The sequence below is a fragment of the Doryrhamphus excisus genome, chromosome 11 (genome assembly GCF_030265055.1).
Source record: "Doryrhamphus excisus isolate RoL2022-K1 chromosome 11, RoL_Dexc_1.0, whole genome shotgun sequence".
Lineage (NCBI taxonomy): Eukaryota > Metazoa > Chordata > Actinopteri > Syngnathiformes > Syngnathidae > Doryrhamphus > Doryrhamphus excisus.
Genome location: NC_080476.1, coordinates 8491268 through 8516069, shown reverse-complemented (window position 1 = coordinate 8516069; position 24802 = coordinate 8491268). Strand labels below are relative to the sequence as shown.

At 40.5% G+C, this 24802-nt stretch overlaps 1 protein-coding gene across 5 annotated transcripts in view; it reads right to left on the bottom strand.

Moving 5' to 3' along the window:
* Nucleotides 1–24802, bottom strand: part of nrxn2a (neurexin 2a) — a 166647-nt gene that overhangs the window by 37644 nt on the left and 104201 nt on the right. Inside the window, exon 1 of one of the 5 annotated variants that reach the window (XM_058087436.1) lies at nucleotides 3795–5592. The exons of 2 other annotated variants lie outside the window; for them this stretch is intronic. In XM_058087436.1, coding sequence (XP_057943419.1) covers nucleotides 3795–4122 — 328 coding nt within the window. In that variant the 5' untranslated portion in view covers nucleotides 4123–5592. Of the gene's footprint in view, nucleotides 1–3794; nucleotides 5593–24802 lie in introns of those variants that run through there. 2 more of the 5 variants (XM_058087437.1, XM_058087435.1) reach the window with 2 other exon arrangements.

The following is a 24802-nucleotide window of genomic DNA, read 5'->3' as shown; positions in this document are numbered from 1 at the left end:
ACATCCGCCGAGAGGGTGAAGCCTGCAAGGCAGTTAGATGCAACCTATCATTCTTGAGAAAACAAAACATAACCCTGACAATTAAAAACACGAGATGGTGTCGCCTTTGTTTCTAATGACCTTGTCAAGTCTTTCCAACCAATTTGCAGATGCTTTTTTTTGCACAATGGGTTGTCATTATCATTCATTTTCTTTTGAAGGAACTCATTTCACACTTAAGAGCTATTGCACGGTGGGAGGAAGTCCTATAAATTCCAAGCTTGTTGTTTATAAGTGATATGGTTTTATGGAACACAGTTCTGGCATTGTTTTAACTTGACTTCTTATCCAGTAAACCGAATGTGCGATTCTATTCTGGTAAAATGTTGTCCAACATCATTCTGAAATTAGGACAAGTGGTTAGCGCGCAGGACACGCAGCTGGGAGACCTGGGTTCTCCCCCCGTGCATGCATGGGTTTTCTCCGGGTACTCCGGTTTCCTCCCAAAAACATGCCAGGTTAATTGGCGACTCCAAATTGTCCATACGTATGAATGTGAGTGTGAATGGTTGTTTGACTATATGTGCCCTGTGATTGGCTGGCGACCAGTCCAGGGTGAATCCCGCCTCTCGCCTGACCCCACTGAACCCCACTACCCCCACGTTTTTCCACTGTACTGGTGCACATCATAACACCTATTATTTCTGCTCCATATTTATCTTCAAGAACATCAAGCTGTTTGCAATGAGGATGATGACAAAATGTGATATTTTGCTGTTACCAATTGCAAAGTTGGCATGTATTGCTACAGTGATCATGAGTACAGATGATGGTGTATGTGTGCCTCCCCTCAGGGCAATGTAAAATATGACCTGCTGTAAACTTAACTCTTTTTGACAGAGCTTTTACCACCCTTGTCCACAATTGATTTTGTTTTCCGCATCTCCCTGCGACAAGAAAATAAATAGCATGGCATGCTTTCTGTTCAATTCAGTTTGTGATACCCAATTGTAAACGGACGACACATGTAGCGAACACCGAAAAGCTCTCAAAAAGCCAACCCCACCCACCCCCCCGAGTCAACCACAACTAGACAGTTGAGCAACATAGGAGAATGAAGTGGAGAATAATTCCACAGAATGTGTTGAGAATTGGGGGTGTTGAAGGCATGAAGATGAGGTCAGCTACAGGCCAATCCTTCTTGAGTGCGTACAAGGTCTGCAGCACAGGGGGTCATAGCACGGCCAAGTCTCTCACAGTCGAAGAAGGAAGGGGTTAGATCAGCTGACCACTGCATAATAACAACAGCTGGGTAACAACTACTGGAGCATGGGAAAACCAAACTAGAATAGCAGTCAGTTGGGAAAAGACCTCAGCCAAAACAAACAATCGTCATCTGGATCCAAAATCAAATGAAGACATTCAGAGATACTGATCTAAATAGCCTACAATGTCAAGTGCAAACATTCTAGAATATTCCCAATAAAATATTACAGACTACTATACACAGGGTGATAGAAAAGTAACTCCCTATTTTTAAGTACTTGTCATTTATTTACGGCTTTCAAATTTCAAACTAAATTATCGATCTGAAAAGAAAACAAGTAGTTGTTAAATAGTAACTATATCCCATAATGCATTTCTTCCAGGCAGAGCAGTTAATTGGCCATGGCTCCAAAAGAAATGCATTATGGTACAAAGTAAAAATCTTGTATTGGTACTTGACTTGTAGATTGTTATGTGGTAAGTTGCTGTGTGATGATTTTAGCCGTTTTCAAAAAAATCGTTGTTTATCAAAGTTATTGGTTCCAGACCTACGTACAATAAGTCCCTTTCTGAGAAATAGAATTCAATATTCATAAATTTCATATTTTTGTAATTAAAGAATACCAAACATATTTATGACTTTCTAAATCAATTTTCTTAACCATTATGGCAGCCCTGCAAACATGACACACACAAGAAGAAAACCTTATGGTCGAGATATTAGTTAATCATTTTCTTGTTTAAATAGCTATGAAAGCATGATCTTCATACAAGTGAAAAATAGAGAAAAACTAAAGAAGCTACCTTATGGATGACACGACCTCCACCCGGATTGTTAGAAATGAAGAGCTCTGATTTAAGTGATCTGACTAAAAAGGTTCTGCATTTAAAACCATCACAAGGAGAGGGAATGTGAATGTGACTTCCATCAACAAAAGCCTTATAGTCCTTTTGATCATTACCACAACTTCTGTTCACGAAAAGCCATTTTTCCTCCCTTTTTTTGTTGGAAACTGAAATGTTGCTGAAACTTATCTATGTTGTCCTGCTGATTACGAAAGAATGGCAAATTCTTACCATGTTTTTATCGCCGTAGAACACAATATTGTGTGTTCTGTCTGGTATTGAATGAGTGCAAGAAGAAGAAGCATCCATTTTTGCTTTTGTTACCTGTATCTCCTCAAATAATGGTGATTGCTTCCATTATTACTTGGTAACTACGACAATATCAACAATGAATCATTGGGATGACATATCTCTATTCTCACAAAGGAAAAATTGACTTACATTTTGAGTTATCATGGTAACCTTCTTAATGGACCTTTTATTATCTGGTTCACTTAAGTAGTGCACTTTTTGTACAAATGGAGGTTTATTTCTCATCCATAATTACCAACCAGATATGGCGTTTTAACCTTTATAGACCAACATTATACAGTTGCTGGCAGCAGCTTCTAATGGTCGGTGCATGGTGAAAGGATATCTGGCTTTAGCTACGGTTTTGTTCAACTTCAGGCCATTTGAAAGTAATTGTCCTATTGTATAACCCTTTAGTGCTTCCATCAAACCGTCAGGCTCCTTCCGGTGACTAAAACCTTTTGCCAATAATAATTTAAACACTTGTGTGAATTTTTAAAGGTAATCTACAACTGCAGTAGAACAGCTCATTACTGTGACATTCAGTCAAATCTTGTCTGTGTTCACTGACCCCATAAACTGAGAATTATCATACATAGTCATTTTGTATTGTGTCTTCCATATCACACTTCCATATCAAGTGTAAGCAATACATCGAAAAATGTGCAGCAGCAGGCTTATCCGTCATGCACATGTTTAAAAACTCTGCATGTACGTAAACATTGCCACAACATGATGGGCTGTGAATTCTAAGTAAGGCATTTATGTCAAAATCTTAGCCATGAAGCATGCACTTCAGAGCAAGCAGCAGCACACCAACCCTACTATAAGGCTAATTGAAAATTTATCAGCACGTTCTTTGAAGTGTGTTTTTTAATACGTCTGTTTGATCCCCTTGCACTGTAAAAACTCTGTCCCGGCTAGAATAGCGCTGATGTAATTCATAACATTTTTTTTAAGGCTCACAAAACTGCTGTGTTGAAAAAAAAACGACAAATCCACCAGGGTCTTATTTTATGGGACATAAGAGTGAGGGTTAGGACTGGAATTTCAAAAGGGAGCTCTGGCGACAGCGCTTTGAAACGAGGGTTTAAGAAGAATTGGTGTTAATTGTCGAGGAGTCGTCGTTACTTTCCATCCTTCAGCAACATACCCTACCTTTGGTAAATTTTTCAAATGAATACAGAGTGTGCGTATGATTATGCTGTGGTGAAAGGCAGCATAGGGAGAAGGGGAAGCACGACTGATGTGATGCTGATGTGCTTACGGTGTTTAATGATGCACTAGCTGCAGCACATGCATAGTTAGACAAGGAGACAACAACATTTCAGGACTTGGAATGCTGAAAATTCACGCTAAATGAGCTAATTGTAAGCGTAGATGCATTCACAAGAGTATCAATTTGCTCTTACCATGGCCCCCTCTGGTGAGAAAAGGCATCCTGTTGATGGCAATAGGAACAGTGCCATGTTTGTTGTGGAAATGGTGGACATGGTGTGTGGTGCTGAGACTAGAAGATACTCGTGCCGTTCCGGTTTGGATAGGCAGCACTATAATCAAGGCGAGCCAAAGGGCGAGTCTTGAACAGTAACTCAGGCCCATGCTGAGACTCCAGCCTTCCCAGGTCCTCCCAAAGCTGGCTGCGGAGAGTCTACCCATCACTTCCACATGGGCTGAATGACACGGACTACTCAACCAAGACTGTGTTTCTTGGATTTCCACTGGAAGACCACAGGGCATCTCAGTGAATCGAGGACATTGCTTTTATAATCCCGTTGCTTGGCAAAACAGAAAAAAATCCCTTGAGCATGTGATAGAATAACTGAAAAAATGAATGGAATCAAAGCACATCCAACTGACTGCAAACTTATCCTAACATTTCCGCACAGCAAGGTGTCTTCTGCGCAGCATGAAAAAGCATCCAAGAGGATCTTTTAAAGAGTGGGGGTATCCACGGCGTCGGGAAGGTGCATATCCAAATACAAGTAAAAAACGGATCCAACTTCAGAGAGGCACGCCGCCTTGGAAAAAGGAGCATTTAGGCATGAATGGTGGCAGCAGGACGGTGCTTCGTGTGATGAGAATTGTGATTAAAGTCTCCAACACCCACAGGTAGAGCTGGAGGGCAGTTGAGCCTGCCCACTAAGACGAGCGCCGCTCCGCTGCAGACATCACACGCGTCCGTGGGAAAACTGATCATTTCACTAAGCCGAATGGACAAGTGGATAAAAATAAGTGCATGAGTGAAGAAGATGCTGGCGATTAGAGGCGATGCAGGAATCAGCGCTTTTGCTCCCCTTTAGCCAGGGATGGGGAAGAGCGAGGGAGGGAGGAGGCTGGGGAGGAGGAGGAGGAGGGAGGGGAGGGCTGCGAGACAGCAAGCAGCGTCTGCAGCAAAGGAAGCAAAATCCAGAAAATTAAATAAACGATCTCCTATCGCTCTCTCTTCGCGGCTTCCTCTGAGGATGCGACGGAATTCCCAACGAGATTCGTGGTGGTGATGCTGCTTTTTCCCTTCCTGCTGTGGCGCTCCACCTGCTCATGCAGCAAGATTACTGCTGCATTCCCCTCAAGATGATGCTGCTGCTCCGCTTCCCTCTACCGTTACCTCATCCAGCATGCAGGTTCTGCGGCGCTGCCTCGCGTTTAACCTGACAACTGCATGTGCCTTAGCGGGAGCCTCCCCCAACGATGCTGTAGCACACCCGATACGATGCTACTAATTCAAATCACTGATGTATCATCGGCAATCCAACAAGAACCAAACTCCAGGACAGCCTGAAGCTTCAACCACACACACACAAAAAAAAACTGTGTGGAGCTGCGCTCTGCTCTAATAATAACGTCACACAAGAGCGTCTTCTTGAGGCATACTGTTGTCAGTGTGTGTGTGTGTGTGTCTGAGAAAGCGTGTCTGTGAGCAAATGAGCAGAGGATAGGAGGGAGGGATGGGCCCCTAGGGGTGGGGGGGGGGGCAAAGGATGAGCGATATAGCAAGAGGGGAGGGAGAGGCAGGAAGAGACGGGGCGGCCACAGCGCCAATATTGGGTGAAAGGCAGGGAGGAGGGAGGGTGGAGGATAGTGAAGCAAGAAAATGGGTTGTGTGAATAAATACACAGCTGGCAGGTCCTGGCAGTAACACGCAGGAATCATACTGCAGAGGAGGAGCTTGATTTAGGTGAGCTGTCAGTGCTGTTACAGAAACCAACACGAGGCTACTGATATGGACACGCTGCTAACATCAAGAGATACAATGGGCCTGACAATGAAACACAATACAACATATAAAGCAAACCGGGGGGTTCAAAATCATCTGTGGTGATTTCTGAAAAGCATCAACTCTTAGAAGGTGGTTTCCACTCTCCTACTGGTGTATTTATTACTTATTTATGATTTTAAATAAGTTTCAGTGCTTTAATGCCACTGGGAACACACTGTTATATACAGTATGTCTGTAGCTTTAAAGCTAATAAGCTCTTTGTGTTAACTTCTGTCTTCGATAGAGTGTGTAGTTCCAAAAAGTGCACTGTGCACTTTATCCACGTTTTAAATATACAGTACATAAACAGTATATATATTCAATAGGATGTTAGCTTCTGCACACACTGCAACAAAATCGTCAACAAACTCTGATGCCCATGTTTGTGATTAAGGAAGATGTAGTCACCCATGCAATTCTCATTGTGTTATTTATGTAAGACACATATTACGTCAATTTCTGCAAGATTCCGCAAAAATCATAGTACCTTTGTGTTTGAAGCGACATGCATTAACATAATTAATTATTGTTCTTGGTTGCATCTTTTGCCGCTAAGCAGAATTCGTAGGGCACAAGAATTGTGAGTGATTTGGTACCCATTATGGCTGCACAGCGGTGGTTTTGCGGAGTTTGCATGTTCCCCCTGTGCACACGTGGGTTTTCTCCCGGTACTCCGGTTTCCTCCCACATTCCAAAAACATGCTAGGTTAATTGGCGACTCCAAATTGTCCATAGGTATGAATGTGAGTGTGAATGGTTGTTTGTCTATATGTGCCCTGTGATTGGCTGGCGACCAGTCCAGGGTGTACCCCGCCTCTTGCCTGAAGACAGCTGGGATAGGCTCCAGCACCCCTGCGACCCTCTTAGAAAATGAATGAATGGTATCCATTATTTACCTTGGAAAAATGGGGCCCCACCACACCGAGGGCCGTTGACAGGGGGGTACAAACGGGTATCTTGTCCCAAGCCCAGGCATGAGGCTGGGCCCAGAACTGGTCATTCATGAAAATGTGATTAATGATTTTGTTTCATTTCAAAATGTGTTGATTTGGGGGAGAAAATGTGCCATATTTACATGCATAAAATGATTTCTGGTTATTTAGCCTTGATTGTCTTTGAAAATAGAGTCAAGAATCCTCCTACCATTGCTAATGCTCAAATACTCTGATTATTTTGTTCCGGGCCCAGCCAAAGCTGTCAACAACCCTGACCACACTACACAGCAGATGAAGGACAGAGAGACCATAACACAAAGCAAATACAGTATTATAAAACGTTAATGTAATAATGTAACTGCTATTCTGTATCAAATACACTTTCAAGCAAAATAGCAGCTTTTACCACAGTGCCATCAGCTGGACATCTATTTTATGATAACATGATGAATGTGAGTGTGAATGGTTGTTTGTCTATATGTTCCCTGTGATTGGCTGGCGACCAGTCCAGGGTGTACCCCGCCTCTCGCCTCTAGACAGCTGGGATAGGCTCATAGGCTCCAGCATGCCTGCAACCCTTGTGTGGATAAACAACAGAAAATGTATGAATGGACATTTTGGACAACCATATACTTCCAACGTAACAGTTCAAGGAAGGACATTTTCTGTACTTAAAAGCATAGTTAAATGTATTTGGTGGGAAGAATTTGCATAAAACTTCATTGCAACGCCATTAAAGACTTTCCGGACGAATGAAACAGAGATGAGCGAGCCAACACACATGGATAAACTTCCCACAACCACGCTCCATCAGCTTGTAGAAAGTCTTCCCAGACACTCTTGAAACACAAATGGCCACTTATCCCAATTAATATATACATTATTATACATTTATACATTTAATATATACATTTACAGAAAGAAAGATTCATACAGTGTTCTTGGAGTCCACTAATTATCCCAGTGCGATACGTGTATATAACCTGAGGGACGGAAATACACGTCCATTTCGTCCCCTTTTGGTGACAGCAGTGCAAATATTTTCCTTGTATTGTGTTCACCACACGTTTGCTGCCTGCGCTCTCCAAATAAATTAGCTGCAAACGTTTCCCCTCATGTTCACCTCCTATCAGTACAAGTCAGCCCTCTGAAAGAGAGCTCAGCAGCTCTCATGCTGCTCAACCATGCACAACGTATTCTTAGCAATGACTGATCCCGGTTCAGACAGATCCAGACACTTTTAGGAGCCAGTTTTGTTTTGGGTTTCAATGTCGGGAGTGAAAAATGTGAAGATAGAAAGAATTGGAAGACGATGACAATGGAGAAGATGAACATTATCGAGAAAAGGACAAAATGGAGAGTAGGAGATGGAGGCAGGATGGATTGAGAGAGGGAAGCGGGGACTGCAGCTGTATCAGCTAAATCACGGTCGATATAGATATCAGCTTGGGATTGCCTAGTCGCTTGAAAGGACACGCATGGAAACAGGAGGACAGAGGCGAGCCATGCGGCACCTCCTCTTGCGGTGACACCGAGTCGACGCAGGCCATTACTCACGCTGGGTAGGGGGTGGGGCGTTGTGAGCTGGAGAGGCGGATTGAACAAAAAAAGAAACAAGGAGGGGTATGCGCTTCACGCTATGTAATGACAAGAGCCTGTCTCCAATTCATCTGCTTCCATTACTAGCACAGATCATTTGAATCAAGGCTTGATTTTGAACACATTTGTCTGTAAAAATGTGTCTTGATCTCCGCCGTTTGGTTAGTGAGCAGGATTAAACAATGAACTACAAAAGACAATTTTGTGAAGCACTGTGGAGGCGTTAACGGCTTGTCACCGACATTAAATGGGAGGACAAGGTCAACCTGTCAATTGTTTTGCAGTAACAAGAGAGATGAATGTAAGGGAATTCCGTAATGACAGATGTGTGTGGTTTAACACCGGACATGAATTCCTTCTGCATGTTGTTATGAAATCTTCTATTACGACTTTGATATGGCAATTTTGAGGGATCTCTGCATGGAAGCATTCCCCAAACAGTAGAGTTTCTGTCCGCCTAGGTTCTCCACGAAGCACTGAACGGCCTGCTCACCAAACAAACTGACACAAATGCAACGCTTTGCGTTTTTAGTATTTGTCATTTATCATAAGACCACTCTCCATGACGGCTGCATTTGTGACTGCTTGGAGGTTGGAGTTTTTGAGCTTATGCAGTCTGACCTTAAAATGTTCCAGTCAAATATAAGCAAAAGATTACAGAAGACCATGTTAAGCTTGTATCTAGTAGTTTAGTTTGGGAATATAGGTGCTAGTCAGGTGACAGCTTTCTGGATTTCACAGTTTCATGGTTACATATGCATGTCCTTAATGAATTCATTTAGCACTGGACTCACTCCAGAACTAGTTTCAGCACATGTGTAGCTCAAAGAGAGCTATAGTATGTTTTAATTTCTCATGCAACACATATTATTATTAAAGTTAAAATTTTATTATTTTGGGGAAAAATGACAAAAATAACAAAAATGGGAAAGATGACAAAAATTAGGAAAAATTTTAAAATTGAGAAAAACGGGAAAAGTGTTAAGGCAGTTCCATAGTGCCATGTGTGTATTTGCCTTTAGACATGAGTAAATTAGCTAAAATGCTAACATGCTAATGGTCACCATGCTAGCACCTAGCAAGAGAGCCTCAAGTACAGAAAGTGCCAAGGCAGTCCTCCCTTGCATAATGCCATGTGTGTATTTGCCTTTAGACATGAGTAAATTAGCTTCAATGCTAACATGCTAGCAATTAGCAAGAGATCCTCAAGTACAGAAAGCGCCAAGGCGGTCCTCCCTACATAATGTCATGTGTGTATTTGCCTTTAGACATGAGTAAATTAGCTTCAATGCTAACATGCTAACAATTAGCAAGAGAGCCTCAAGTACAGAAAGCGCCAAGGCGGTCCTCCCTGCATAATGCCATGTGTGTATTTGCCTTTAGACATGAGTAAATTAGCTTTAATGCTAACATGCTAGCAATTAGCATGCTAGCACCTAACAACATAGCATCACGTAGTGAAAGTTGCCAGGCACTGGACGGCCTCTCTCCAAATACCATGTGATTCCAATGGTATGGTAATGACCTGTCTTGTTTCGGTGGTATAGGTAAATAAATGCTCAGCTATAATTAGTGCATTTACAGTAGTGTGTCAACATGAAATTGAAATTCCGTTCCGTTTCTGGAATGCATTATGCTTTCTGAACCAGAAGCAGTCGACTAACACTTTTTAGTGTGGAAATGTAAGACACAAACATAGAGAATAATCCTCTAATGGCGTCAAGGGAAAAGTCAGTGTCAATTACAACCAAAGCTTCAACTTCTTCTTCATCAAAGTCCCTGCTGCAGACACTGTGACTGGATTGAACTGGAAATTCTTTACCACAAAATAAAACAATGCCTTGACAATGTTTTCAGCAGGGCTGTGTTGCAGAAGTTGCGTGAGATGATTTATGGGCCGCAACATGGACTGCTCTCCAAGCTCATGAGCATCTTTCTAGGCAGCGATGATATCTTGGTGAGAGCTGTCTAGCATGAGAGGTTTGCATTAATCAGTGGATGCGCTCCAGGCCAGAGCGAGGCGATGGAAGCCGCAGCTATCTGTACGGCAAGGTGGGGAGGGCTTGGTTAAAGCAGTGCTGAGTTTAACCTTGTGTCGTCATTGGGTTTTTAATATTCTCACCAAAGCAGCCAATCAACACGCGCCGTACGCACTCGTGAATCAACACTTACTCGATGTGTGATTTTTCCAAGGAATTCCCATTGATCACTGATGAACGTGAGAGATTGCACTTCCACATAGTAAAACCATTTTGAATAGAATTCATCCGGAAAGCTGTACAAATAAATCAGCTTGGCAGGTGCCTGATAATTTACATAATCAAATTATTCACACATATAAGGAATGTATAGAAACTGTACATTCAAATTGGAAAATGCATTTTTCTTTATGCATACATAACCCGTTCTTCCAACATGCAGACATCTTTACGAGGATCTTGTCATGCCCTGTGTGTCAGCCTGCCATTAGTTCCGGTTTCCATGCTCTTATTTTGTAATTCTCCCTCTGGTCTCTTTACGCCAACGCACCAACATGTTAAAAATATGACACTTCTAATTTTTCCAGTGTAAAAGCTGCTACTTTTTTCAGTCAGTGAGGACACAGTAGCCCTTTCTTTAACTGGAGCCAATCACAAACTGTAAGGGAACTCATGACAAACTTGTCAACCCATCAGAAATCGCAGGAATATGACTTAATATATCAGTCTGACTCTCCCTGTCATCTTACAAAGAACTCTAAAATCATCACACAGCAACTTAACACTCGAAATATAGCAAGGAAATGTACAAGGCAAGTTCCAATATGAGTTTAGCCACTGGCCAAACAACAAACAATCAATAAATAAGAACATTTTAAAATCTAGCAGTCGGTCAGTATATGTCTTCTGCAGCTGCAGTATAAATAAATAGGAGGTGCGTATAAACAATAAACAGATCCTCTTTTGCAAACATGCAAATGATATAATGTGAGACGACGTGTAACACAGACTCAGGGAACCTAAATTGCGCTGTTTGTTCTCAGGAGGATATGTTAGAAAAGATTTTTCGGAGACATAGTACAGCCTTACCCGAGGCGGTAAAGTAGCAGGATTAATCATAGCACTTTCAGATTAATTACTCATAATGCGAGCACGCTCTGAAAGGCATAGCCCGCAGTTGTGATGTTTGGTTGATTTCATTAGGCTCAAAGCGACAACACCTAAAATAAGTTGTGCTGAGAGGGGGTGGGGGGTATGGGGGGTGGGGGGAGGGCACGTGAAAATGCCGAGGAGCAAATCAATTCCACACGTGTAACAATCTTGTAGTATGAGGTTGAACACATGTACACAAAAAAGTTGCATCATATAAATAAACAGTAAGCAAAGCAGCACTTCCAACGATCAATATGAAATGTTTAGAGTCGATCTCTGAATGCACAATATTATGCTCTCCACTCCACCTTAATTAAAAGGATATTTCGCCTTTCCCCTCGCATCGCCCAGATTTCGACTTAAAAAGGCACTGCATGTGACAGCACACTGCATTGTTGGCCGCACATGAATAGACTCCATTTGCTTTTTAATTTGAATCGCCCAGCCTCAGCATGTCTCATAGAAAAGACAGCCGCGCTAAACTACTGAGAAAGCTTGTTTTTGGACTTAAAGCTGAATGTTCATTTTTTTTAACCAAAAAATATAAAAAAAACCCACCACTGACTACCGTATGTTAACACAAGTGGCGTAAAAGAAAGTCAATAGTAAATATCAGAGTTGTTTTTCCTGTTCAACCGCTGAGTAAAATAATGCTTTTGTAGCATGACGTTATATTGTCGCTGAGCTATATTATGACGGAGGACTTCTTTGGTGTTGTCACGATAGGCTATACCTCCTTTATTGCAATTAATTGTGACTGTGATAGATTAATTAGGATTCCTTAGTTATAAGTCAATTATTTTGGTAGTTAAAGCATAGAAAACCTGTTTACAACCTCAGATACGGTTTTTAATATTATTCAAGCCCTCTAGATATGGAATAAACCCCTTTAGTCACCTTCACACCCAAATGGAAGTGATTTTGGGGATTCAGAGTTGAGTTTTAGTTGGAGTATGGCCACAACAGTACCTCTTTTTATTGTTATGATTAAAATGATAATTATTGTTATTATGGTGCTAGTTCTGCGATAATTCAAACCTGCAATAGTTGTTGACGGTGATTGTGTTATTGATGTGTGTTACCTGTGACACCTAGGTTTCCACAGTTCATTAACTTTAATCTAGAGACATCCGATAATTATTGGCCTGATATCAGCATAAAAATGTGATATCGGTTGATTGGTCTTCGTATGTTATGTTACACATATCGTATTGGCTGATATCGGTATCAGAAATTGAGAGTTGAGCAATATCGGCAAATTGTTTTTTTTGGGGGGGCAAAAAGGCCCATATCGGACATCCCGACTTTAATCCCTTAAACCGTATTTGTATTTTAGTTCAGTTAGATACAAAACTGTGGTGAGACCAGACATGATGTTTGGTCTAGAGACAGTGCCACTGATGAAAAGACAGGAAGCAGGAACTGGAGGTTGCAGACATGAGGATGCTGAGGTTCTCACTGGGAGTGACCAGGATGGATAGGATCAGAAACGAGTTCATCAGAGGGACATTACATGTTGGAGGCCTTGGAGATAAAATCAGAGAGGCCAGACTGAGATGGTTGGGGCATGTCCAGAGGAGAGATAGTGAATATATTGGTAGAAGGATGCTGCGTTTAGAGCTGTAGAGGAAGACCAAAGAGGAGGTTTATGGATGTAGTGAAGGAGGACATGAGGGTAGTTGGTGTGAGACAGACAGATGCAGAAGACAGGGTTGGATGGAGGAGATTGATTTGCAGTGGCGACCCCCGAAGGGAAAAGCTGAATGGAAAAGTCATTTTTATATTCTTTCGAAAAATCCAATACAGGGATTTGGTACATTACCGATCGTTTTTTGTTGGTGGCCGAGAAGTGTCTATTTTAAAACATACATGTGTCACAAACGCAACAAACCAATCACAGCTGTTAAAAGTGAGGCCAGAACCTCCCCTCCACCATGGAAGAACTACACTACCTCCAACACCCCGACACAGTATAGGTGCCTAGAGTATAGCTGTACTTTCAAAGCACACTCGTGACCGATACGGCCTTGAGAAAGGTTGTTGTGCATGTTTACTACCTACACATGGTCATATGAGCCCTGAGAGATGAATATCCCGCAACAAGCTCGGTATGAATACGAGTGGTGGCAGCTGGCCAGCATCAGCGTATGGTTTCAATTGCAGCAGTATCGACAAACACCGTCTTCAGTGTGCAGAGGAAAAAAGCACCGAGGCGGTTCTTCTTGGCCAGATGTCCAAACACTCCGTGGACATCATTTCAATACGAGTCATAATGATGCCCTGCATAAACAGCATGGCTGAAAATAGAAAAGAAATCCACAAATTTAAGTGTTTATGAGGGAAGCCTCCCATAAAAGGTTTGCTATCTTTACTGTTTGTTAACCCAGCTGCCTTTTAGAAGATGTTAAATCAAGTATCGGTCCTCAGTCAACAAAAGCTCTCATTGTTTTTCGGGGACGACTGGAAATGAGATTAAGTCAGACATGAATAAAAAGTTATTATGTTATATGATTCTTTGAACACAGCCGAATGTGAGCGGATCAAAAAGAAATAGGAGCTCGGCTTTGCTGTGTATTTGTTGTAAGATGGCCAGGGAGGGGGGCCGGGACAGAGAGGGGGAGTAGGGATGATAAATAGAGAGGAAAGGAGAGATGGGAACAGGACCAAAAACAAAGATTCAACGAGGCTTGTTATATTGGGCTATATATTAAAACGCAAAGCTTGTTGTCTTGCTTACATACTGTGTTTTTGTTGTGACTTTTGTTCGGATTTATTGCACAAATCCTGAGAAACAAGCACAGTATCTAGTGTTTTTTTGGTCAGTGAAACAGGAACCAGAGAGGCCATGTGTACAGTGTACATGCAATATTATCACTGTAGTTTTTAGCATTGGGCTTTTGCAAAAATAAGCATTTTCCAACGCCTCACAGTTTTTTTCTAAAGGTCCACAAAATGCTGTCTTTTGCAAACACGGTTGAGGCTGTTTGTTTGTTTGTCCTGATGCACTCGTTGTGGTGATAGAACACACAAAGGAGAAGAAAAGGCGGATTCTCATTGGAAAAACAGGAGGATCTTTTAGGTCAGAAGTGTCCAGAGTTTTTCCACTGAGGGCCACATATTGAAAAATTAAAGAATGCGGGGAAGAACTTTGGTATTTTGTTATAGTTTCAAAATGTAAAAACTTTGTTTTCACAGTATTTTTTTCTCTTTACATTGTGGCTTATTTTGGCATTTTTCAAAAATAATATTTTTTACAATGTGCCACAGGATAATTAAAAACAAGTCAACGGCCACAGTACATGGGCCCCCGGTGGGAGTTGTAGTGATTTTTCAGGAGGTTTGCATGTGTCAGCAATAAATGGATGCTTCACTGAACAAGATGCTGACCTATGACCCACATCTGGTCCCTGGGCGCTGACGATAGCGGCCTGCTGCTCCTCAAGAGGATGGGTAAAATGCAGAGACAAATTACACTGTACAATGTACATGAGATAAACAAAGATCTTTTTGGCAGTTTAGAGTTTTGTACTAATAATGACACGTTGCCATGGAATCGAGTGCCCAAAAAAGCATCCGTACATTGGTGAATGGATTGTAGTTGAGACACTATAGACAGATTCCATCCAATAAGCCACTATGAGTGGAAAGCGCCAGAACTTGGTGATAAACGCTCCTCGCTAAAGGTAACTATAATTCATTCATTTTTTACTGCTTGTTGTGTCGTGGGGGTGCTGGAGCCTATCCCAGCTATCTTCGGTCAGGAGGCGGGGTACGCCCTGGACTGGTCGCCAGCCAATCACAGGGCACATATAGACAAACAACCATTCACACTCACATTCATACCTATGGACAATTTGGAGTCGCTAATTAACCTAGCATGTTTTTGAAATTTGGGAGTAAACCGGAGTACCTGGAGAAAACCAATTGAACTGGGGTTTCCTGGCTGTGAGGCATACTCGCCACCACTCGTCCGCCATGCAGCCCGATAACAATAATATTAATGTTAATTTATGCACTCCATTCGGCATTTATATGTATCATTTTTGGCCAAATGCATTTTGTGCGGCACGGCGGTCTAGTGGTTAGTGCGCAGACCTCACAGCTAGGAGACCAGCGTTCAATTCCAGGAGTTTGCATGTTCTCCCCGTGCATGCGTGGGTTTTCTCCGGGTATTCCGGTTTTCCTCCCACATTCCAAAAACATGCTGGGTTAATTGGCGACTCCAAATTGTCCATAGGTATGAATGTGAGTGTGAATGGTTGTTTGTCTATATGTGCCCTGTGATTGCCGGGTGACCAGTCCAGGGTGTACCCCGCCTCTCGCCCGAAGACAGCTGGGATAGGATCCCTCGTGAGGAAAAGCGGTAGAAAATGAATGAATGAATGTATTTTGTGTTGATATTTGGGGTGATTAAACTGATTGGTATTCTTAGGGAAAGAAAAAAATATGCGGTTTGTTTGTTTTTTTGTGATGAAAACCGTGGGTTCGGTATATTTTATAGAATTCAATCTGGAGAGAGGACATGTGTTCTAGCAACAAGTCCATTATTAGCTGCCTTCATTAGTGCTGACCTTGGAGCTAAATGATTTTTTTCCCTCATACCCTGCATAAATAGACTTTCATACAGCACATCTTTTGTGTGTTTAGTATACAAAGGTGAGTAGGCTACGTGCTCGCCTGTAAGCTGAACTGGCTGTAGGAAAAATTGACAGCTGTGACCTCCTGCACAGAAATCCATCATTTCAAAAGTGATGAATAGTCGAGCCAGCATACTCCCTTTGTATCGACAAGCAAGAGAGTCTTTTTTTGGACACCCTTTGTTTGTAAAGCAATAAACGCAAGGTGACACCGACAAAAAAAGGATACTATACGCTCGATGCTGCTGCTACTTATAAAATCTTAATACAGTGTGTAAATGTTTTATACCTCGAGAGGAGGTTACCTTTTCACCTCTGCTGGTTCACAAAAGCGGTCACGGAAACTCCATTTGTTCTAAACAATACTTTAAAAAAAGGGCTTAGTGTAGATTTAGCAGGAATTTGAGGTTGTGAGATCACATGCTAGCCTAAAAGCAACATGTTTGATTTGCAATAATGGAAGGTATGCAGAGCCTCAGTTAGGGTTGCCATGGCAATGAGGGGGAAACTAGGTTGCCTGAAAAGAGACTCTCATTGTGGGGTTTGGTTGTATTTGGATAAAGATGTACAGCTTTATGTCCTGTATAATCCACTACATTTGAAACAAAAGGTGATACTGCGGAGTGTTGCTGCATCGCATGCCTAAATTCTTCATCAAGAGAACTGTATTTATAATTTTATACACTGAGCAGAGCTTTGAGGATGCAAGCGAAAACAGCGAGTAAATGATATATAAGCGTGCGTCTGGTGTGTCTTGCCAGCGTTGGGACGAAGATGGACGGACAGACGGACGAGCAGATGCGAGACTGGGAATCTGAGGGCCTCTGTGTGTGCAACACTGTCTGCTCTTTATGATGTAAACTGAATGTAACCTTTCTCCCCTTCCGCGCGGCCCCTGCAGGAGCGACTAGGAAGCCCTGGTCTCCCCGGGGGGTGGGGGACGGCGGTGGCAAGGTTTTGGCACAGACCGTTATTTATCGGAGGTTCTGCCGTTGCGTGGTTTGGGTGTCAAGTAAAAAAGCGCCATGTTCCCACAGAGATGGATGCACAGAGGGAGAAGTCAGAGCAGGGTGGAGGGTTCATCCACCTGGTTAGTGCTTCTTCAACCGCAAAGCGGTTATTTGGGGAAGGAATTGCTGGATCTTATTTAGGACACGGGAGAGTGAACCGAGGCAATTACTGCCTACGGCGAGACAGTTTTTAGCTTATTTTGTATTTCTAAACATCCACAGTACTCACTGAGCCTTGTGGTGATGCTTGACCCCATTCGTTTAAGTTGACATCGTTGTGTGAATGCTGAGAGACACTCAATTACACTCAGGCTACTTGTGCGTCGACTATATTTATGTATTTACTGCTGAGACACAAGCTTTCACACTGATGCTATTGTGTGTAAACAATGTATTATGCCGGTGACTGTGCATGAGACATGTGTGTATAATTTTGTTATGCGACAGCTGAGAGATAAGACACTAATATGCCAGCGTACGTTGAACATATTTATATTAATATAGGAGTGCTACAAAACATTCAGACATTCAGACGTGCTACTGCGGGAACGCTTTGGGAACGATGAGAGACGAGCCTTCACATTGACGTCTATAATGTATCAACAGTGCCCAAATGCTGAGCGGCAAGCATTCGTATTCATGCTAATGTATATTTGTCATGCTGTTATGAGCATGCTGAGAGACAAGCATATGTTGAAAAAAATTTACTTTCATCTGCAAGTGCTGCGAGAGAACAATTATCCAACAAGCACCATTGTTTCAATGTTAAGCTTTCATATTCATGCTATTGTATGGTGAAAAACATGTTTATGCATATGTACTGTAAATGCTGAAAGAAAAGAGGTTCACACTAATGTGGTATCAATAAACGCAGCAGCTCTGCCCTCAAATTAATTTCAGGTCACATTTTACCATCACATTATGCTTCTTTTATTTTGACGTCACTGAAGGAATTTCACAAATAAACACTGTTTGTGCAAAATAAGAACAAATTCAATAAAGTTACCACATTAATTTGAAACCCACCTCTCAAATCATTCATCTAAAATAACATGTCCTCCTACTATCAGCAACTATACAATTTTGGACAATTTTGCACATTTCTATGTGGCACAAACATCCGTATAAGAGCAAAGTAAAGTGCAAAGTGGGAAACTCAATTAGTGAAATCATTTATTTTTTCAGTAGATTTGGAAGTTTCTTATTATTACACTGCACAACTACGAATGATTTTCCTGAGGTGTGATATTAGATTAGTATTAGTATTAATGGAACCACTTAATACCACAAAAAGTACCACATTTATTTGCAATATATGTCGCAAATCATTCATCAAAAATAACATGTCCTCCTACTATCAACAGCAACTATACAATTTGGAAAGTTGCACATTTCTATGTGGCACAAACATCCGTATAAGAACAAAGTAAAGTGCAAAGTGGGAAACTCAATTAGTGAAATCATTTATTTTTTCAGTAGATTTGGAAATTTCTTATTATTACACTGCATGCCTCTGAGGGATTTTCCTGAGGTGTGATATTAGATTAGAAGTATTAATGGAACACGCCTTAATACCGCAAAAAGTACCACATTTATTTGTAATATACATTTCAAATCATTCTATGTGGCACAAACATCCATATACGAACAAAGTAAAGTGCAAAGTAGGAAACTCAATCAGCGAAATTGTTTTTGTTTTCTGTACATTTGGAAGATTCTTATTATTACGCTGCATGACTCTGAGTGATTTTCCTGAGGTGTGATATTAGATTAGAGTATTAACGGAACATGACTTACCCCCTCCTGCATAAAAAGCACTTCACAATCAATGCAAATTGCATATTTACAATCCGGACACTCTGTGGCGCACGGTGCAGTTTAATGAGGTCTTACTCAATATTGTCAGAAAAACCAATACCGATATGATCCGATATTTCCGATTAGGCCAATGTCGACAGCCCTCATTCACACTAATGCTAGAGTACATCAATTACATGCACTGCATGAACGCTGCGAGACAAGCATCCACTCCAATGCAAGTATGTAACAATAATACATGAGCATTTATGTGATGGTATTCCACCAATCCAATAGAGAACCAGTGGAAAGCCAAAGCTACAGTAAGTGTGTCCATTTATCAAAGCATACATTATGAATTCACATATTCTTCTTGGAATACTAAAAAAAAAAAAAAAAAAGGTGCTTTTCAATCACAAAATACCAGGGGCGTCTTTGAGCAGGGAGATGGAGTTTGCCAAGCCTTGTTAAAAAAATTGCTTTGGCTTGCATTTTGAACTAAATATCAGAGATTCATTTGGAAAGCTTTTATACATTTGCTGTCCGCCGCAGTCCCATGTTGTTGTTGTGCTGTCAAGCATTTGTGAACAATGTCACCACTCTACTTTCAGCTGCACTATTGCATTATTAATATCAAACTGTTTATATAACTATAAAATATATGCTGTAAAGTTTTTTTTTTCCGTACATAATACAGGGTGCAATGTTGATGGAAGATATATTTAAGTTTAATGAAAGTAACTGAAAGTAATATTGCTGTACTATGAGTACTACTATTACTTCTAACACTAAAAATAATGATACTGTATTTAATGCTCAAATGGTGAGCGATAAATACATTTGACTTTTTTAGTAAAACAATTGTTCCCCCCAAAGGGAAATTAATATTCAGTGAGTGAGTGTGTTGCGCCACAAGCAGGACCATAACAAAAAAAAAACAAAACAAGATGAGCAAAACATGATTTATAAATAAAATATAAATATACCATTACATTAATAATCTTACACTAAATATGAATCTTGAATATTTAAAGTTGATGCCGTACAAAAAAAAAGAGAAAAAAAAAGATTGTGTTCTTATCCTGTTGAGTTCATTTGTATTGGAAAAGAAGAGGAAGGCCGATAAATCATGTTGACTGGGGGCAAAAAGATAAATGAAGACCACATGCTCCCCTTGACAGATAAATACGCTATAGAGACATACTGGATCAGTGGATATGTACAGTATGGTTTGGATTCTAACACTCCAATTAAGGCCTTTTATTATAATAAGAGATGAACATGAATGTACAATGAAGAGACAAATAAATACAAGAAGCCCTATCTGAACGATTAAGATAATTTTTAACATCTTTCCTTTGTGGTACTTATACGGGATGCTGATACAGAGATTATTTGTGTAAGATCCAAAATGAAAAGAGCAGGTAAAAAAAACAAAAAAACAATAGGAGTGCAAAGAAATAATAAGACAAGAGGTAATACCTGAAGAACAGAGGAAAAAAGATAGATGAAGTCGGAGGAGAATAAACACTACAAACATCATCTCCTCATTCCTGCATTTTAGTAGCACGCAACTGTCTTGTGTGCATGCCATAAACTGAGTCCACTTTGCAAATGGACGTGTTTTTAATGGCTTTTGAATAAATTATTTACTTAACACATTAACAGAGGTATAGCTTTGTATGTCAGGGATTTTCCTCTGTTTAATAATTTAAAAAATATTTTTAAAATGTAAGAATGATGATACACGTTCATAACAAAAAGAATATAAAAACTGATTGTTGGGGCCTAAAAATGCCTGATTTCCATGCGGCTTTGTTCAATAACATTGCATCTACTTGTGAGTTAAATAGTACGAATAGCACATTTGTACACAAACATGTGCCCATTTTACAAAACAAATACAAATCCATCATGACATCGCAGTGTGAATTTTGCAGCTTTACTCTGTCATGGTTACATAAAAATACATCCATCCATTGTGCATTGGTGAATGTATTGTAGTTGAGACACTACAGACAGATTCCATCCAATAAGCCACTATGGGTAGAAAGCGCCAGAACTTGGTGATAAACGCTCCTCGCTAAAGATAACTATAATTCATTCATTCACGAGTGTTGTGGGGGTGCTGGAGCCTATCCCAGCTGTCTTTGTGGGAGAAACGTTGTACACCCTGGACTGGTTGCCAGCCAATCACAGGGCACATATAGACAAACAACCATTCACACTCACATTCATACCTATGGACAATTTGGAGTCGCCAATTAACCTAGCATGTTTTTGGAATGTGGGAAGAAACCGGAGTACCCGGAGAAAACCCACGCATGCACGGGGAGAACATGCAAACTCCACACAGAGAATCATGCTAACCACTCAGGCCTCAAAAATACATAAAAAAATAAATCATGCTGTTTCAGGGTTGAATAAGGCTAATGACTAAATACTAGTTAGCATATTTTATCTTGAGTATTCGTCCACTTCTCATTGAAAACATTGGGGAACTGTTGAGCGCAATTTGTAGCGGCCATTTTTGTTGTTAAATGAGAGACAATGAGAATTTATCATCACACGTCAACATCTATGTCCATGTAACAAGGAGGTGAGGAAGTGAGGAAGTGGTTGTGTTGGTAAATGTTTCTATACCGCAACACCCAAAAGGCTTAGCGCTGTAGATGGAACTGAAAGAGGGATACTGTTGCCTAAGCATAACAGTCTATGGTTGATGCAGGTTCCATTTAATTGGCTAGACATTTGACTGGGCGTTTGAGCTCTGCTCAGGGATAAATTTCATTTGCAAAAAATGACAATGATTGGCCAAAATATGCCAATTTGCGAGGCTGCAACATTGCAAAATCCTGGAGAGTCTTCTATGGGAATGCAGATAGAGCACCTTGTGTTTGCCAAGGTAATTACACTGGCTCAGCTTTATCATAAGAAGTATTTTCAGCATGGATGTTGACAATAAATCATGTTATACTCGCATAGCAGTCAGTTACATTCAGCAACTCGAGCGTTTCGTCTGATGAGCGAATGTGACACTCAAATTGCAGGCGCGAAATGAGCAAGTCTTTTAATTAGTGCTCTCAATAGGAGTCTCTTTCAAGGCTCAGAGATTGTTCGCACGCCTCCTTGCAGGATGGAGAATTTTTGTGTAGGTCTTCAAGCTGCATTGTGCAACATGAGGATGCGACAGAAGAATCACATCCATGCAGCAGTCCCTCATGTGTCATACTACGTTGTACACATACAGTACCTTTATACCTTTAGTTTATATCATTATATTTATATTATATTGTTTACATTATATCATAATGTCAACAGGATATTGGTTATTTTTATGACAACACAACTCTACTATATACTAAGGTCTCATGCGACAACATCACTACTGTGAATTATAATACACGTAATATGAAAGTGGCAATGTGAGGACTTGAAAATCCTTGCAATCCAACCCGGACTCGGCGTTCACAGTGTCACTTATCCGCGCCGTGGGTGGCTGCTTTTTTTCCCCCCGTCAAAGTTCAATAGCTTGCTCTGGTATAAATGTCTAACCAAGCATTAGCTGTAGTAATTCTACACTTGATTAAACTTACTTAAGATTTGTCAGATCACAATGTGATCGCTTCTATCTTCTACTTTCTGGTTCGGCACTATAAGCATCACGGGAACTTAATAAAATGTACAAATTGTGTCTTGCAAATTTATGATAATATTGTGGTAAATATACAACAAAATCTCCGATTATTTCAATACTCTGTTGTAACAGGAAATTGCTTGAGACAGTTATGTGAATTATGTGACCTTAGGTTAATATTACCTTTTTTCTGGTAAATTTACAACTTCTGACTAAAATATAGGATAGTTTTAGTTTTGAAAAAAAAATCTGATTTTATTTTGCATGGTAAATTTACGACTTTTTTCTCAATATCTCAGATTATTTTTGATACTCCATTGTAATATGGCTAAAACAAAAATATATTTGAGTCAAAAAACTATTCTTAAACAAAATTATGAAGAGGACTGATGCTGCATTTCTGTGAAAATCAAAAAATGATCACCAACTGACGTCAGTGTGTATCTAATCTTAGACAATGCCACCTTGAATGACGGTGTAGCTTAAGCAGGAGAGTTTGGATATTTCTTCAAGCACTGTTTAAAGACTCCCACTCCATCTGTCCATGTTTGCAGGCTCAATCACGTAACAGCGTGACTAATCATTAGATAACCTGTTGCATATCTGAGCGCTGCCGTGACTGGTATTTATCAATGTATTAAACATGCATGGCACCTCCCGCTGTGTGCTGTTTGCTTTCCATAGTGAGCTATCAGTCTGTGATTATATGAAACATGAAACCCAAAAGGTTGCAATAAGTCAAAGAAACAGAAACCTAAGTCAAAACTACTTTGTGGTGACCCAAAAGTAAAAAAAAAAACAACAACACTGAACTATTGAAATTAATTATTACTTTACTGGATATTTACTAAAGATTGATGAACAAAATAGTGAACAGTCCCTTAATAAAAAAGTCAATATTTGTCGCAATTTGAAGTTAAACTTTGTAAAAATGTTGTTCCATTAATGAAAAATGAAAAATGAAAAATTCACAACACGTATGTTTCAGTCACACGTGCACATACACGTACATCGTCTCAGAGATTCACATTCATTATATATTCAATGATAGCCAACATTAAACTTTGCCAAATTGCCATCATTAGGTGACAACAAACATGTTGGAGCAGGAAGAGGGCAGGATATACATACACATTGGAAAGTTAACCTTGTCATTCTTGGGCATGTGGAGTTCCCATGGTTCAATTCGCCAAACATGGTTCATTCTGAAGTATTACAAGATGAATGCATGAGTGGTGTTTAAATATACTTCATCCGGTCTGAGGTGCTTCTTTTAATTCTGTTACATCAACGTCTAATTATATAACATTGTCATCACTCACTTTTAGAGTTTTATCAGCTGACAAAAAAGCGAGGAACGTGGTGTTATTTCAATCAAGCACACATGCCAGTGAATTGGATAATTCGCTTTGAGTAAATTGATGGGACTTAGTTTGTTTTTTTTTCCATTAATCCTTTTCTCCATTATAGCACCCTCCCACTGCTACTTACACACACAAAAAAAAGAGAACTGGGCCACATGAACCAAAATCCAAATTCTTATAGGCACACTAGAATTAAACACAACCTGTTTTGTAGAAAACACACGCAACCTATTCCTTAAAGCCTCAAAAGTGCAACATATAGGAGAGACATTTTTAATGTGAGCAGCGAGGACAAGCCGGTAAAAGTAAGTCAAAGAGACATGATTTGCCTCAGGTACTTCTTCTCTTTTCACATCTATGTAAATGTCACAACTTTTACTCTCCTGCCTAACAGGCTGGGAAGCTGTAAAAGTGCTGGGAGATGTTGACCTGTGCTGGATTATGTGTTATTGGGTGGTGTTTTACCGCAGGGCAAGTAGGGATAATAATATGCTAGTGCTGATGGCATTAAAGCACCGGTGAACACGTGAACTGTAGAAACCAGACCGAAAAACACATTTAAGTGCCTCATTTTGGTGCTAAATTGTTAATTACTATTGTGGTGTCTACCTGGCTGTTAAAAGGATGAGAGGAGATGGCCAATTAACAATCACTTTATTGGAAGAAACAATTTACCGTTAGCAGCAACCATGCCAAATAACATCTGCAGACTTAAATGTCTTCTCAACATGCAGCTCAACATGGACGACTCCTGTACATATTCATGACCTCATAGACCAAGAGTATCCATAGTGTGGCTCGGGACCAATTGTGACGGGAATGTAATGGGATATGTAATGTGTAATGTATGTGGGGTCTTTTGTGACCCCTTGGATGAGTTGTTTCGCTTTTGGGGTAATTTTGGCACCTGGAAAAGTTCATGTTTTCGCCACTCATGGATAATGGCTCTCACTGTGGTCCAAAAGCTTATGAAATGGCTTTAAACCTTTTCCAGACTGATGGATCTCAATTATCCAATGCATTTTGTGTTCCGTTATGTTGTCACTGACTA